The 13784-nt window shown below is 52.7% G+C and overlaps 1 protein-coding gene across 30 annotated transcripts in view; it reads left to right on the top strand.

The window, feature by feature from the left end:
* Positions 1 to 13784, top strand: part of GPHN (gephyrin) — a 592001-nt gene that overhangs the window by 236324 nt on the left and 341893 nt on the right. For all 30 annotated transcript variants that reach the window (XM_073637421.1, XM_073637415.1, XM_073637413.1 and 27 more), the window contains exon 4: positions 1396 to 1488. In XM_073637421.1, coding sequence (XP_073493522.1) covers positions 1396 to 1488 — 93 coding nt within the window. The remainder of the gene's footprint in view (positions 1 to 1395; positions 1489 to 13784) is intronic.

The raw sequence follows: 13784 nt of genomic DNA, 5'->3' as shown, positions 1-13784 counted from the left end.
TTCTAGGTGGGTGGAGATTCAGCAGCAGATGGGAAGGAGGGGCACTGAGGAGCAGTCAGTCAGGCTAGGTGGGTGGAGATTCAGCAGCAGATGGGGAGGAGGGACACTGAGGAGCTGTCAGTCAGTCTAGGTGGGTGGAGATTCAACAGCAGATGGGAAGGAGGGACACTGAGGAGCTGTCAGTCAGTCTAGGTGGGTGGAGAATCAGCAGCTGATGGGGAGGAGGGGCACTGAGGAGCTGTCAGTCAGGCTAGGTGGATGGAGATTCAGCAGCAGATGGGGAGGAGCGGCACTGAGGAGCTGTCAGGCTAGGTGGGTGGAGATTCAGCAGCAGATGGGGAGGAGGGCCACTGAGGAGCTGTCAGTCAGTCTAGGTGGGTGGAGATTGAACAGCAGATGGGGAGGAGGGCCACTGAGGAGCTGTCAGTCAGTCTAGGTGGGTGGAGATTTAGCAGCAGATGGGGAGGAGGGACACTGGTGAGCTGTCAGTCAGTCTAGGTGGGTGGAGAATCAGCAGCAGATGGGGAGGAGGGGCACTGAGGAGCTGTCAGTCAGGCTAGGTGGGTGGAGATTCAGCAGCAGATGGGGAGGAGGGCCACTGAGGAGCTGTCAGTCATTCTAGGTGGGTGGAGATTCAGCAGCAGATGGGAAGGAGGGGCACTGAGGAGCTGTCAGTCAGGCTAGGTGGGTGGAGATTCAGCAGCAGATGGGGAGGAGGGACACTGAGGAGCTGTCAGTCAGTCTAGGTGGGTGGAGATTCAACAGCAGATGGGAAGGAGGGGCACTGAGGAGCTGTCAGTCAGTCTAGGTGGGTGGAGATTCAGCAGCAGATAGTGAGGAGGGCCACTGAGGAGCAGTCAGTCAGGCTAGGTGGGTGGAGATTCAGCAGCAGATGGGAAGGAGGGGCACTGGTGAGCTGTCAGTCAGTCTAGGTGGGTGGAGAATCAGCAGCAGATGGGGAGGAGGGGCACTGAGGAGCTGTCAATCAGGCTAGATGGGTGGAGATTCAGCAGCAGATGGGGAGGAGGGGCACTGGTGAGCTGTCAGTCAGTCTAGGTGGGTGGAGATTGAGTTCAGACTTTATAAAACATCCATTCTGACATGGATCATCATGGTAAATACATCAGCCTTTTCAGGCTAAGACAGATCAACTTTGTCTGACAGATGTTACGTGCTATTTGATAAAATGATTTCCAGCGTGGCCACGAATAACCAATTGGTTATAGTCCATTACTTACAGGACTCATTTACTGTGCCATTAATATTTTCGATTAGTAATTTTTCACAAATTCCTTTTTTGCAGATGCTTTATTACATCACCTTCTTTCACTCAAAATGACATAAAAATCTCCATAAAATACCCTTTGTTCCTGACCTCAATGTCTTTATTTCCAGGAGTCATTAATAGACTGGTGCGATGAGAAAGAACTTAACTTGATTCTAACGACCGGAGGAACCGGCTTTGCTCCACGAGATGTTACACCCGAGGTGAGGGTTTTTTTTTTTTTGGATATGTGGGTTTTTCTATGATCAACAGTTGATTGTATGAATTATGTTTGGACATCCCTTCTTTATTGAAAAAACTTGGGAGAAGGGGTGAGTTTTTGATAGGATGTTAGAAGGGTTAAAAGTTTAGCAGCAATTGTGCATGTAACTTCTCGGTGTTGAATGAGCAGTTTTACTTTTAACTGCTAAAACAACATTTTTCAGCGGCACCCTGCTTCTTCTCAGTGCTGCAGGACCCTCCCTCTGCTCTCCTGTGTTCTTCCGGATAGACCTCAAAATTGACTATTTTTATATATCTATTCATGAGTTGACCATTGATAGTTTTGAATGTTCTGACTGTAGCCCACTATTTAACCATTATTCTATAAAACTATTGACAAACTCCACATTTCATTGGTGGTTCATCAGGATCTTCAGAGCTTGATCATGCTCTCTCCTGCATGCATAGTACAGCTGAGCTACAGCCTGGCTGTAGTGCATATAGGATGTCGGGTGGATTTTTTATTAGACAGGGTCATTAGGTTCATCTGTTTTCAAGAATTAGACCTGGCTGTTAGGTGCATCTGAGCATGCTCAACAGAGCATTAAAACTACTAGGACGGATCTGGTAGCAGCAGAGGTTAATGAGAACCCTTGGGGGCATAAGTAGGAGGGGTGAAAGCTGCAAATTAATGCAGTTTTAAAAGTAAATTGTATTTCCGCACATGCTTAATACTGTATGTACAGAAAACTAACAAAACACTATTTTGCGAATAACCCTGTCAACTTTTCAGGTGTTTCACAGCAAATTAAGTGGGTTAGCCCAACATCAATAATGGTTGAAATTGGAATTTATTTATAAAAACAAATTAAAACTGCACTTAGATAAGACATATAAATGTATCGTATCAAAATGTAAGACCTCTGCAAACAGTAATGGAACTTAAAAGACTATAACTCTGATCTCATCTTGTTGGAATGGTGCCAGCCCCCCGATGCAGGCTTTGTCTCGAAACACACGTCGGGGTTGGTGGAGATGGTGCGTGGTATGTGTTGTTGGCATTAGCTGTTTAGCCTTGATCAGAGCTTTTTTTTATTTGCTGAGGGAATTTCCACAAAAGTCTAGGTTACCGACCACCGCTGGTAAGCACTTATCTCCTCTGATGCTGTTGCTGCATCGGAGACTGCTCAATTCGGAACAGCAGCAGAATCATTTCACTTATCCAAATTGTCAGTCTTCAGGAACTACTGAAGAGGAACGCCATTTTTTAAACTATGCCCCTCAAGGCATTAACCTAGCCATTTTTATGTTTTCCAGAAACTAATGCATGGCGATCAGTGCAAAGTGAAAACGTAGTTTTTCCATAGGTGTCCCATTTCAGTGCCCAATATGTTGTGTGGCCAGCTTGTGCCACTGGAGAACACTGTTCCTGGGCCCAGCAATGCCATGTATGTGGATGAAATTTGCAGCTTGAACACATTGCCAAGCTCAGAACTGAAGGATCACCATTTGGTTTTCAGGTGCCATGTTACTTTTCCAGAGCCTCTGAGGTAGCAGTATGGCGAAACCTCTGAGAAGTGATCCCATTTGGAAACTATACCCTGTCAGGGTGTTCATTTAGGTGTGTAACAAAAAGTAGTACTTTTGTTGTTACTCCAATTTATAATATCAGAGCATATGTAGGGTGTTGGTCTCATTAGGATCTGAGTACATTTGAAAACCACAAAAATTGCATCCAAAAATACAAATCGGTAGGGGTGTACTCTATAATAGTGAGACACAGGACCTCTATGCTTAAATTTGACCACCTTTTATAAAAGGTATATGTTTTTTTTTTTTTTTTTTACATGTTGCCTAGGAGACCGACTACTGCTGCTGTCCAGCTTTTAAGTTCTGTCCAGGATTAGGAGGTATCGGCGCTCTCCAGCAATCCTGGGCTGCTTTAAAATGGTGCTTACGAGCTCAATAAAAAAAAGGTTGTAAGCACTGTGTGTTCTGCTCTCTAGCCGCAGTGGTCGGTCTCCAAGGCAACACATTGTAAAGAAAAGAAAACTGTTAATATCTCAGAAACGGCTGGAAATTTTAATACGCAATAAATTGCAAAAGTGCACGTTTTTACAAGCACTATCCAGCAATACCCATTTCTGAAAAAAGAAAATTAACCCCTTTAATGCATTTCAGTCTGCAATGAGACATGCGTGTCTCCGTCCTCGCCACTTACTTATCTCGTGCTATTTCCAGATTGTCAGTGGATGTGAGACTTCAGTGTGGGCTGACAGATTGCAGCGGAGTTTGGCTTTTTACAGAAGACACATATGGCCGTGCCGCATGATGCTTTGTAGTAAAGGCTATCATGCCATATGACTGTTTAATTAGTGTTGTCCCTGTTTAGCATCACAAGCTCAATGTAGCATCTCGTGTACCTCGCCGCGTGCGGCAACCTGGTGCGCCCGAGTACCTCGCCACCGTGTGCGGCAACCTGGTGCGCCCGAGTACCTCGCCACTGTGTGCGGCAACCTGGTGCGCCCAAGTACCTCGCCACCGTGTGCGGCAACCTGGTGCGCCCGAGTACCTCGCCACTGTGTGCGGCAACCTGGTGCGCCCAAGTACCTCGCCACCGTGTGCGGCAACCTGGTGCGCCCGAGTACCTCGCCACCGTGTGCGGCAACCTGGTGCGCCCGAGTACCTCGCCACTGTGTGCGGCAACCTGGTGCGCCCAAGTACCTCGCCACCGTGTGCGGCAACCTGGTGCGCCCGAGTACCTCGCCACCGTGTGCGGCAACCTGGTGCGCCCGAGTACCTCGCCACCGTGTGCGGCAACCTGGTGCGCCCGAGTACCTCGCCACTGTGTGCGGCAACCTGGTGCGCCCAAGTACCTCGCCACCGTGTGCGGCAACCTGGTGCGCCCGAGTACCTCGCCACCGTGTGCGGCAACCTGGTGCGCCCGAGTACCTCGCCACCGTGTGCGGCAACCTGGTGCGCCCGAGACGGGAAGCCACGTCTCCCTAAATGTCACTCACTGATGGTTTCCCGCAGCGTGAAATGCATCCAAATAAATGTGACGATCCCAACCCGGATCCCATCATCATTCAAAAGGATAGAAAGAATTACAGATAACGGCGACTCCTCGGATTTGCAGCTTAGGAAGATGCCAGGAAAGCCAGATTGTTACCAATGAAAGATGGTTTAACCGTTTGGCTACAAGAGTGCGGGTTTATTCTGCGCTTTATTACAATCATTATTCGTGACCACAGCTCCATTCACTTCTATGGGTCAGGGGGAGCGTTAGTGCCTGTGTGACCACAGCTCCATTCACTTCTATGGGTCAGGGGGAGCGTTAGTGCCTGTGTGACCACAGCTTCATTCACTTCTATGGGTCAGTGGGAGCGTTAGTGCCTGTGTGACCACAGCTTCATTCACTTCTATGGGTCAGTGGGAGCGTTAGTGCCTGTGTGACCACAGCTTCATTCACTTCTATGGGTCAGTGGGAAAGTTAGTGCCTGTCTGACCACAGCTTCATTCACTTCTATGGGTCAGTGGGAGCGTTAGTGCCTGTGTGACCACAGCTTCATTCACTTCTATGTGTCAGTGGGAGCGTTAGTGCCTGTGTGACCACAGCTTCATTCACTTCTATGTGTCAGTGGGAGCGTTAGTGCCTGTGTGACCACAGCTTCATTCACTTCTATGTGTCAGTGGGAGCGTTAGTGCCTGTGTGACCACAGCTTCATTCACTTCTATGGGTCAGTGGGAGCGTTAGTGCCTGTGTGACCACAGCTTCATTCACTTCTATGGGTCAGTGGGAGCGTTAGTGCCTGTGTGACCACAGCTTCATTCACTTCTATGGGTCAGTGGGAGCGTTAGTGCCTGTTTGACCACAGCTTCATTCACTTCTATGGGTCAGTGGGAGCGTTAGTGCCTGTCTAACCACAGCTTCATTCACTTCTATGGGTCAGTGGGAGCGTTAGTGCCTGTGTGACCACAGCTTCATTCACTTCTATGGGTCAGTGGGAGCGTTAGTGCCTGTGTGACCACAGCTTCATTCACTTCTATGGGTCAGTGGGAGCGTTAGTGCCTGTGTGACCACAGCTTCATTCACTTCTATGGGTCAGTGGGAGCGTTAGTGCCTGTGTGACCACTGCTTCATTCACTTCTATGTGTCAGTGGGAGCGTTAGTGGCTGTGTGACCACAGCTTCATTCACTTCTATGGGTCAGTGGGAGCGTTAGTGCCTGTGTGACCACAGCTTCATTCACTTCTATGGGTCAGTGGGAGCGTTAGTGCCTGTGTGACCACAGCTTCATTCACTTCTATGGGTCAGTGGGAGCGTTAGTGCCTGTTTGACCACAGCTTCATTCACTTCTATGGGTCAGTGGGAGCGTTAGTGCCTGTCTAACCACAGCTTCATTCACTTCTATGGGTCAGTGGGAGCGTTAGTGCCTGTCTGACCACAGCTTCATTCACTTCTATGGGTCAGTGGGAGCGTTAGTGCCTGTGTGACCACAGCTTCATTCACTTCTATGGGTCAGTGGGAGCGTTAGTGCCTGTCTGACCACAGCTTCATTCACTTCTATGGGTCAGTGGGAGCGTTAGTGCCTGTGTGACCACAGCTTCATTCACTTCTATGGGTCAGTGGGAGCGTTAGTGCCTGTGTGACCACAGCTTCATTCACTTCTATGGGTCAGTGGGAGCGTTAGTGCCTGTGTGACCACAGCTTCATTCACTTCTATGGGTCAGTGGGAGCGTTAGTGCCTGTGTGACCACAGCTCCATTCACTTCTATGGGTCAGTGGGAGCTTTAGTGCCTGTGTGACCACAGCTTCATTCACTTCTATGTGTCAGTGGGAGCGTTAGTGCCTGTGTGACCACAGCTTTATTCACTTCTATGGGTCAGTGGGAGCGTTAGTGCCTGTGTGACCACAGCTCCATTCACTTCTATGGGTCAGTGGGAACGTTAGTGCCTGTGTGACCACAGCTTTATTCACTTCTATGTGTCAGTGGGAGCGTTAGTGCCTGTGTGACCACAGCTTCATTCACTTCTATGGGTCAGTGGGAGCGTTAGTGCCTGTGTGACCACAGCTCCATTCACTTCTATGGGTCAGTGGGAACGTTAGTGCCTGTGTGACCACAGCTTCATTCACTTCTATGTGTCAGTGGGAGCGTTAGTGCCTGTGTGACCACAGCTTCATTCACTTCTATGTGTCAGTGGGAGCGTTAGTGCCTGTGTGACCACAGCTTCATTCACTTCTATGGGTCAGTGGGAGCGTTAGTGCCTGTGTGACCACAGCTTCATTCACTTCTATGGGTCAGTGGGAGCGTTAGTGCCTGTGTGACCACAGCTCCATTCACTTCTATGGGTCAGTGGGAGCTTTAGTGCCTGTGTGACCACAGCTTCATTCACTTCTATGTGTCAGTGGGAGCGTTAGTGCCTGTGTGACCACAGCTTCATTCACTTCTATGGGTCAGTGGGAGCGTTAGTGCCTGTGTGACCACAGCTCCATTCACTTCTATGGGTCAGTGGGAACGTTAGTGCCTGTGTGACCACAGCTTTATTCACTTCTATGTGTCAGTGGGAGCGTTAGTGCCTGTGTGACCACTGCTTCATTCACTTCTATGGGTCAGTGGGAGCGTTAGTGCCTGTGTGACCACAGCTCCATTCACTTCTATGGGTCAGTGGGAGCGTTAGTGCCTGTGTGACCACAGCTTTATTCACTTCTATGGGTCAGTGGGAGCGTTAGTGCCTATGTGACCACAGCTTCATTCACGTCTATGGGTCAGTGGGAGCGTTAGTGCCTGTGTGACCACAGCTTCATTCACTTCTATGGGTCAGTGGGAGCGTTAGTGCCTGTGTGACCACAGCTCCATTCACTTCTATGGGTCAGTGGGAACGTTAGTGCCTGTGTGACCACAGCTTTATTCACTTCTATGTGTCAGTGGGAGCGTTAGTGCCTGTGTGACCACAGCTTCATTCACTTCTATGTGTCAGTGGGAGCGTTAGTGCCTGTGTGACCACAGCTTCATTCACTTCTATGGGTCAGTGGGAGCGTTAGTGCCTGTCTGACCACAGCTTCATTCACTTCTATGGGTCAGTGGGAGCAATAGTGCCTGTGTGACCACAGCTTCATTCACTTCTATGTGTCAGTGGGAGCGTTAGTGCCTGTGTGACCACAGCTCCATTCACTTCTATGGGTCAGTGGGAGCGTTAGTGCCTGTGTGACCACAGCTTCATTCACTTCTATGGGTCAGTGGGAGCGTTAGTGCCTGTGTGACCACAGCTTCATTCACTTCTATGGGTCAGTGGGAGCGTTAGTGCCTGTCTGACCACAGCTTCATTCACTTCTATGGGTCAGTGGGAGCGTTAGTGCCTGTCTGACCACAGCTTCATTCACTTCTATGGGTCAGTGGGAGCGTTAGTGCCTGTGTGACCACAGCTTCATTCACTTATATGGGTCAGTGGAAGCGTTAGTGCCTGTGTGACCACAGCTTCATTCACTTCTATGGGTCAGTGGGAGCGTTAGTGCCTGTGTGACCACAGCTCCATTCACTTCTATGGGTCAGTGGGAGCGTTAGTGCCTGTGTGACCACAGCTTCATTCATTTCTATGGATCATTGAGAGCGAATGCCACATCTCCATTCACTTCTGTGGGAGGTTTAATGCAAAAAACAATGTGAAAGAAGCCTTAAAGGGACGGTCCAGACATAAAAAGACATGTCTGCTTTCTGTCAAAAATCATCATTTGTCCACAGGTGTGATATTTCATCACAACCCCATTCCCTACACCGAAGCATAGCTGCAATACCAGACACAACCCAGGTGTGGCGCTGTTTCTTACAGAAAGTATCTGGTCTCCTAGTACACTGCTCAAAAAAATACAGGGAGCCCTGAAATCCCCCCTCCTGGATGTGAATGGATGAAATCTTCTCATTGAATTCTTTGTTCTGTAGAAAGCTGAATGTGCTGACAACAAAATCACCCAAAAATCATCAATGGAAATCACATTTATTAACCAATGGAGGCCTGGATCTGGAGTCACCCCCAAAATTAAAGTGGAAAAACACAATAGAGGCTGATCCAACTGTGATGTAATGTCCTTAAAACAAGTCAAAATGAGGCTCAGTATTGTGTGTGGCCTCCACGTGCCTGTATGACCTCCCTACAATGCCTGGGCATGCTCCTGATGAGGCTGAGTATTGTGTGTGGCCTCCACGTGCCTGTATGACCTCCCTACAACGCCTGGGCATGCTCCTGATGAGGCTCAGTATTGTGTGTGGCCTCCACGTGCCTGTATGACCTACCTACAACGCCTGGGCATGCTCCTGATGAGGCTGAGTATTGTGTGTGGCCTCCACGTGCCTGTATGATCTCCCTACAACGCCTGGGCATGCTCCTGATGAGGCTGAGTATTGTGTGTGGCCTCCACGTGCCTGTATGACCTCCCTACAACGCCTGGGCATGCTCCTGATGAGGCTGAGTATTGTGTGTGGCCTCCACGTGCCTGTATGATCTCCCTACAACGCCTGGGCACGCTCCTGATGAGGCTGAGTATTGTGTGTGGCCTCCACGTGCCTGTATGACCTCCCTACAATGCCTGGGCATGCTCCTGATGAGGCAGAGTATTGTGTGTGGCCTCCACGTGCCTGTATGACCTCCCTACAACGCCTGGGCATGCTCCTGATGAGGCTGAGTATTGTGTGTGGCCTCCACGTGCCTGTATGACCTCCCTACAACGCCTGGGCATGCTCCTGATGAGGCTGAGTATTGTGTGTGGCCTCCACGTGCCTGTATGACCTCCCTACAACGCCTGGGCATGCTCCTGATGAGGCTGAGTATTGTGTGTGGCCTCCACGTGCCTGTATGACCTCCCTACAACATCTGGGCATGCTCCTGATGAGGCTGAGTATTGTGTGTGGCCTCCACGTGCCTGTATGACCTCCCTACAACGCCTGGGCATGCTCCTGATGAGGCTGAGTATTGTGTGTGTGGCCTCCACGTGCCTGTATGACCTCCCTACAACGCCTGGACATGCTCCTGATGAGGCTCAGTATTGTGTGTGGCCTCCACGTGCCTGTATGACCTCCCTACAACGCCTGGGCATGCTCCTGATGAGGCTGAGTATTGTGTGTGGCCTCCACGTGCCTGTATGACCTCCCTACAACGCCTGGGCATGCTCCTGATGAGGCTGAGTATTGTGTGTGGCCTCCACGTGCCTGTATGACCTCCCTACAACGCCTGGGCATGCTCCTGATGAGGCTGAGTATTGTGTGTGGCCTCCACGTGCCTGTATGACCTCCCTACAACGCCTGGGCATGCTCCTGATGAGGCTGAGTATTGTGTGTGGCCTCCACGTGCCTGTATGACCTCTCTACAACGCCTGGGCATGCTCCTGATGAGGCTGAGTATTGTGTGTGGCCTCCACGTGCCTGTATGACCTCCCTACAACGCCTGGGCATGCTCCTGATGAGGCTGAGTATTGTGTGTGGCCTCCACGTGCCTGTATGACCTCCCTACAACGCCTGGGCGAGCTCCTGATGAGGCTCAGTATTGTGTGGCCTCCACGTGCCTGTATGACCTCCCTACAACACCTGGGCATGCTCCTGATGAGGCTCAGTATTGTGTGTGGCCTCCACGTGCCTGTATGACCTCCCTACAACGCCTGGGCATGCTCCTGATGAGGCTGAGTATTGTGTGTGGCCTCCACGTGCCTGTATGACCTCCCTACAACGCCTGGGCATGCTCCTGATGAGGCTGAGTATAGTGTGTGGCCTCCACGTGCCTGTATGACCTCCCTGCAACGCCTGGGCATGCTCCTGATGAGGCTGAGTATTGTGTTTGGCCTCCACGTGCCTGTATGACCTCCCTACAACACCTGGGCATGCTCCTGATGAGGCTCAGTATTGTGTGTGGCCTCCACGTGCCTGTATGACCTCCCTACAACGCCTGGGCATGCTCCTGATGAGGCTGAGTATTGTGTGTGGCCTCCACGTGCCTGTATGACCTCCCTACAACGCCTGGGCATGCTCCTGATGAGGCTGAGTATTGTGTGTGGCCTCCACGTGCCTGTATGACCTCCCTACAACACCTGGGCGTGCTCCTGATGAGGCTGAGTATTGTGTGTGGCCTCCACGTGCCTGTATGACCTCCCTACAACGCCTGGGCATGCTCCTGATGAGGCTGAGTATTGTGTGTGGCCTCCACGTGCCTGTATGACCTCCCTACAACGCCTGGGCATGCTCCTGATGAGGCTGAGTATTGTGTGTGGCCTCCACGTGCCTGTATGACCTCCCTACAACGCCTGGGCATGCTCCTGATGAGGCTGAGTATTGTGTGTGGCCTCCATGTGCCTGTATGACCTCCCTACAACGCCTGGGCATGCTCCTGATGAGGCTGAGTATTGTGTGTGGCCTCCACATGCCTGTATGACCTTCCTACAATGCCTGGGCATGCTCCTGATGAGGCTGAGTATTGTGTGTGGCCTCCACGTGCCTGTATGACCTCCCTACAACGCCTGGGCATGCTCCTGATGAGGCTGAGTATTGTTTGTGGCCTCCACGTGCCTGTATGACCTCCCTACAACGCCTGGGCATGCTCCTGATGAGGCTGAGTATTGTGTGTGGCCTCCACGTGCCTGTATGACCTCCCTACAACGCCTGGGCATGCTCCTGATGAGGCTGAGTATTGTGTGTGGCCTCCCCGTGCCTGTATGACCTCCCTACAACGCCTGGGCATGCTCCTGATGAGGCTGAGTATTGTATGTGGCCTCCACGTGCCTGTATGACCTCCCTACAATGCCTGTGTTTCACCCTGAGGATTCGGCTGCTACAGGGGTATTACACCTCAAGCCAGAGGTGTGGTATTCCACTCCCGGGTAAGGATGGAGTGTGGAACTGAGCTCAGTAGGCTGCATGCACTACATACATCCCATTTCCGGGGGACAGAACTACGGTACTCCCACCAAGTATATGTGCAGGTACGACAGCGTCTGTCCCTGGCTGGAGTGGGAGGGGGGTGGAACATCCCAGTAGTGTAGGGGCAGATAGGGGGAGTAGTCTGGGTAAAGCTAGGAGCTCATTGGGTGCTAGTCACCTGGGCTCACACATAGAGGGAGTATATATGGTGGGCACCATCTTAGGACAGGGTCTTTTTAGCCTGAGGAGCAGAGCAGAGGAGCTCAGCCAGGAGGGCTGACCGGGAGCTGTGGCTCCGGCTGGGCCCAGCTCCAGAGCTAAGCCTGCAGAGGGAGAGAGGAGAAAAGAAGGACCCAGAGAGAAAGACAAGAAGGGAACCCCAAGACCCCAGAATAAAGACAAAAGGGTGAAGGGTTGGCGGACAAGGGTACCGGATCCCAAGCTGGCAGAGGCCAAAACAAACCTTAGCCAGGAGCCGGAGGTCGTGGGCAGGATCTGCCACGACCCTCACCAAATCCACCAGAATGGCACACCGAGCATAGGGTCAGGGAAGCCAGGGAAGGTTCAACCAACAAGAGACCCGAGGGAGCCGGACAAAGGTGGATCCCTGGTGGGAACGGCCAGAGACAGAGAGAGAAAAGGGAGCTCAGGACCACGCTCCGGAACTGCCTGGGGGTTAGCCGAGTCCAGGACCTGGTGGACGCAGCACGGCTCGGGTGGTCACTCAAGGCCAGAGTGACTGAGAGAACACCCGTGAGTAAAAACCCTGAAACTGCATCTCCTGACTCTGACTCTTCTTACTGCACCGTCACAACCCCCATCATCTTCACCTGCTGCCCTGAGGCCATACCCCTCCCGTTGGGGGTTATACCATCATCGCTGCACCCATACCACCGGCCTCAGCGGACTGTCCTGCAGCGGCGGCTGCAAAGCCGCACTCAACGGGTGGCGTAGTCGACACATCAAGTTAACATCTACTGCCATAGACTGCCACTTAGTTTGACACCCTGGGCACGGACCGGGTCACCGCCACAAGGACTACTACCCCTACCCAGATCCGGCTCCGGGTTTCCCCTGAACATGGCCCAGGGGGCGCGTCAACATTTATCGTAGTCGGCAGGATCACGTGCCCGTAACCACCGGGTACTGCGTGCCTGAAAAAGAGACTTTTAAAACTTACCATCTGTGAAGTTTTCCCGCCATCCGGCGCCATCTTCAGCCTTCTTCCCGCCATCGGTGAAGATTCCCGCCATCCACGGAGTTTCCCGCCACTGGGAGACGATTCCCGCCATTTCAGAAGATTTCCCGCCCTGGCAGAGCGGACGCCATTATGGGCGTGCCAGAGGGTGGCAAGAGGCCACCTCCCATCGTGGGCCAGGACCAAGAATGGCGCCAAAAACGAAGACCGCCCCCACCAGCAGAGACTGCAATGATTGAGATGTCCATCAGCGTGGGGGGTCTGCCCCTGGAACTGACAATCACCAAGTTGCCCCAGGACCGCCCTCAATGGGGGCGGAGACAGAACAAAAGAGAGAAGATGGGAGCAGCTTGGAGGAGTCTGGAGGAGCCGTACCCGGAGATGGAGGGAGAGGCAGGCAGCACCGACCCTGTGGTCAGGAGCCTGATGCAAGCCACCACCCCACAAGACCTGGTGGAGATCCTGGCACAGCTCCCCCGAGACCGGGAGCGTGCACAGACCGCGCTGGAGGGCCTCGCACGGAGGATGGCCCAGGTGCAGCGAGAAACGCTGACGGAATGGAGCAGGGAGATGGCCCAGCAGGCTGGAACCCGCCAGCGGAGCACACCACCCGCAACGAGGAGCACGCCTGCCCCTGAAGAGGATGCAGAAGGGACGGAGGCCGGAGACGACGCCGCAGAGGGAGCTGAAGAGACGGAGGCAAGTAAAGGGGACGTCACTACCCCAAGCCCAGCCACCGTAAGCCTACCCCCGCTCCCCGTCGCAGAGCCCAAAGTCCCACTGATCGTGCCCGTTGCCGCACCGCTACCGCTCCAGACTAGGCCCCAAGCAGGAGCCGCGACCACGCCCCCTGTGACGTCACGCGCCTCAACCCTGAGCGCGGCCAAGCAGGAGACGCCACCGGCCTGGTCGCAAGGCCGAGTGCCCCCGGGCGCCGCCGTCTTCACGGTGCCCTTTACCTTCAGGGTACCCCAAGCCTGGTCGCAAGGCCTAGTGATCCCGGGCGCCGCTGCCACCACCGCGCCCTCAACTTCCACTGTGCCGCACCTGGGTGAAGACTTGCTTGCCCAACACACTTGCCCGGATGGGCAGCCCTTTGCGTGGCCACCGGAGTACCACCATCCCCGACTCCGGAAAGAAAGACCCCTGGATGAGCCCCTAATCCCGGTTCCGGCGCCCGTCAAGATGACCCCGCTCTC

The sequence above is a fragment of the Phyllobates terribilis genome, unplaced genomic scaffold (genome assembly GCF_046119375.1).
Source record: "Phyllobates terribilis strain yellow unplaced genomic scaffold, ASM4611937v1 Scaffold_6__1_contigs__length_29720123, whole genome shotgun sequence".
Classification (NCBI taxonomy): domain Eukaryota; kingdom Metazoa; phylum Chordata; class Amphibia; order Anura; family Dendrobatidae; genus Phyllobates; species Phyllobates terribilis.
The sequence above is the reverse complement of the archived record's forward strand: the minus strand, read 5'-3'. Positions and strand labels throughout refer to the sequence as shown.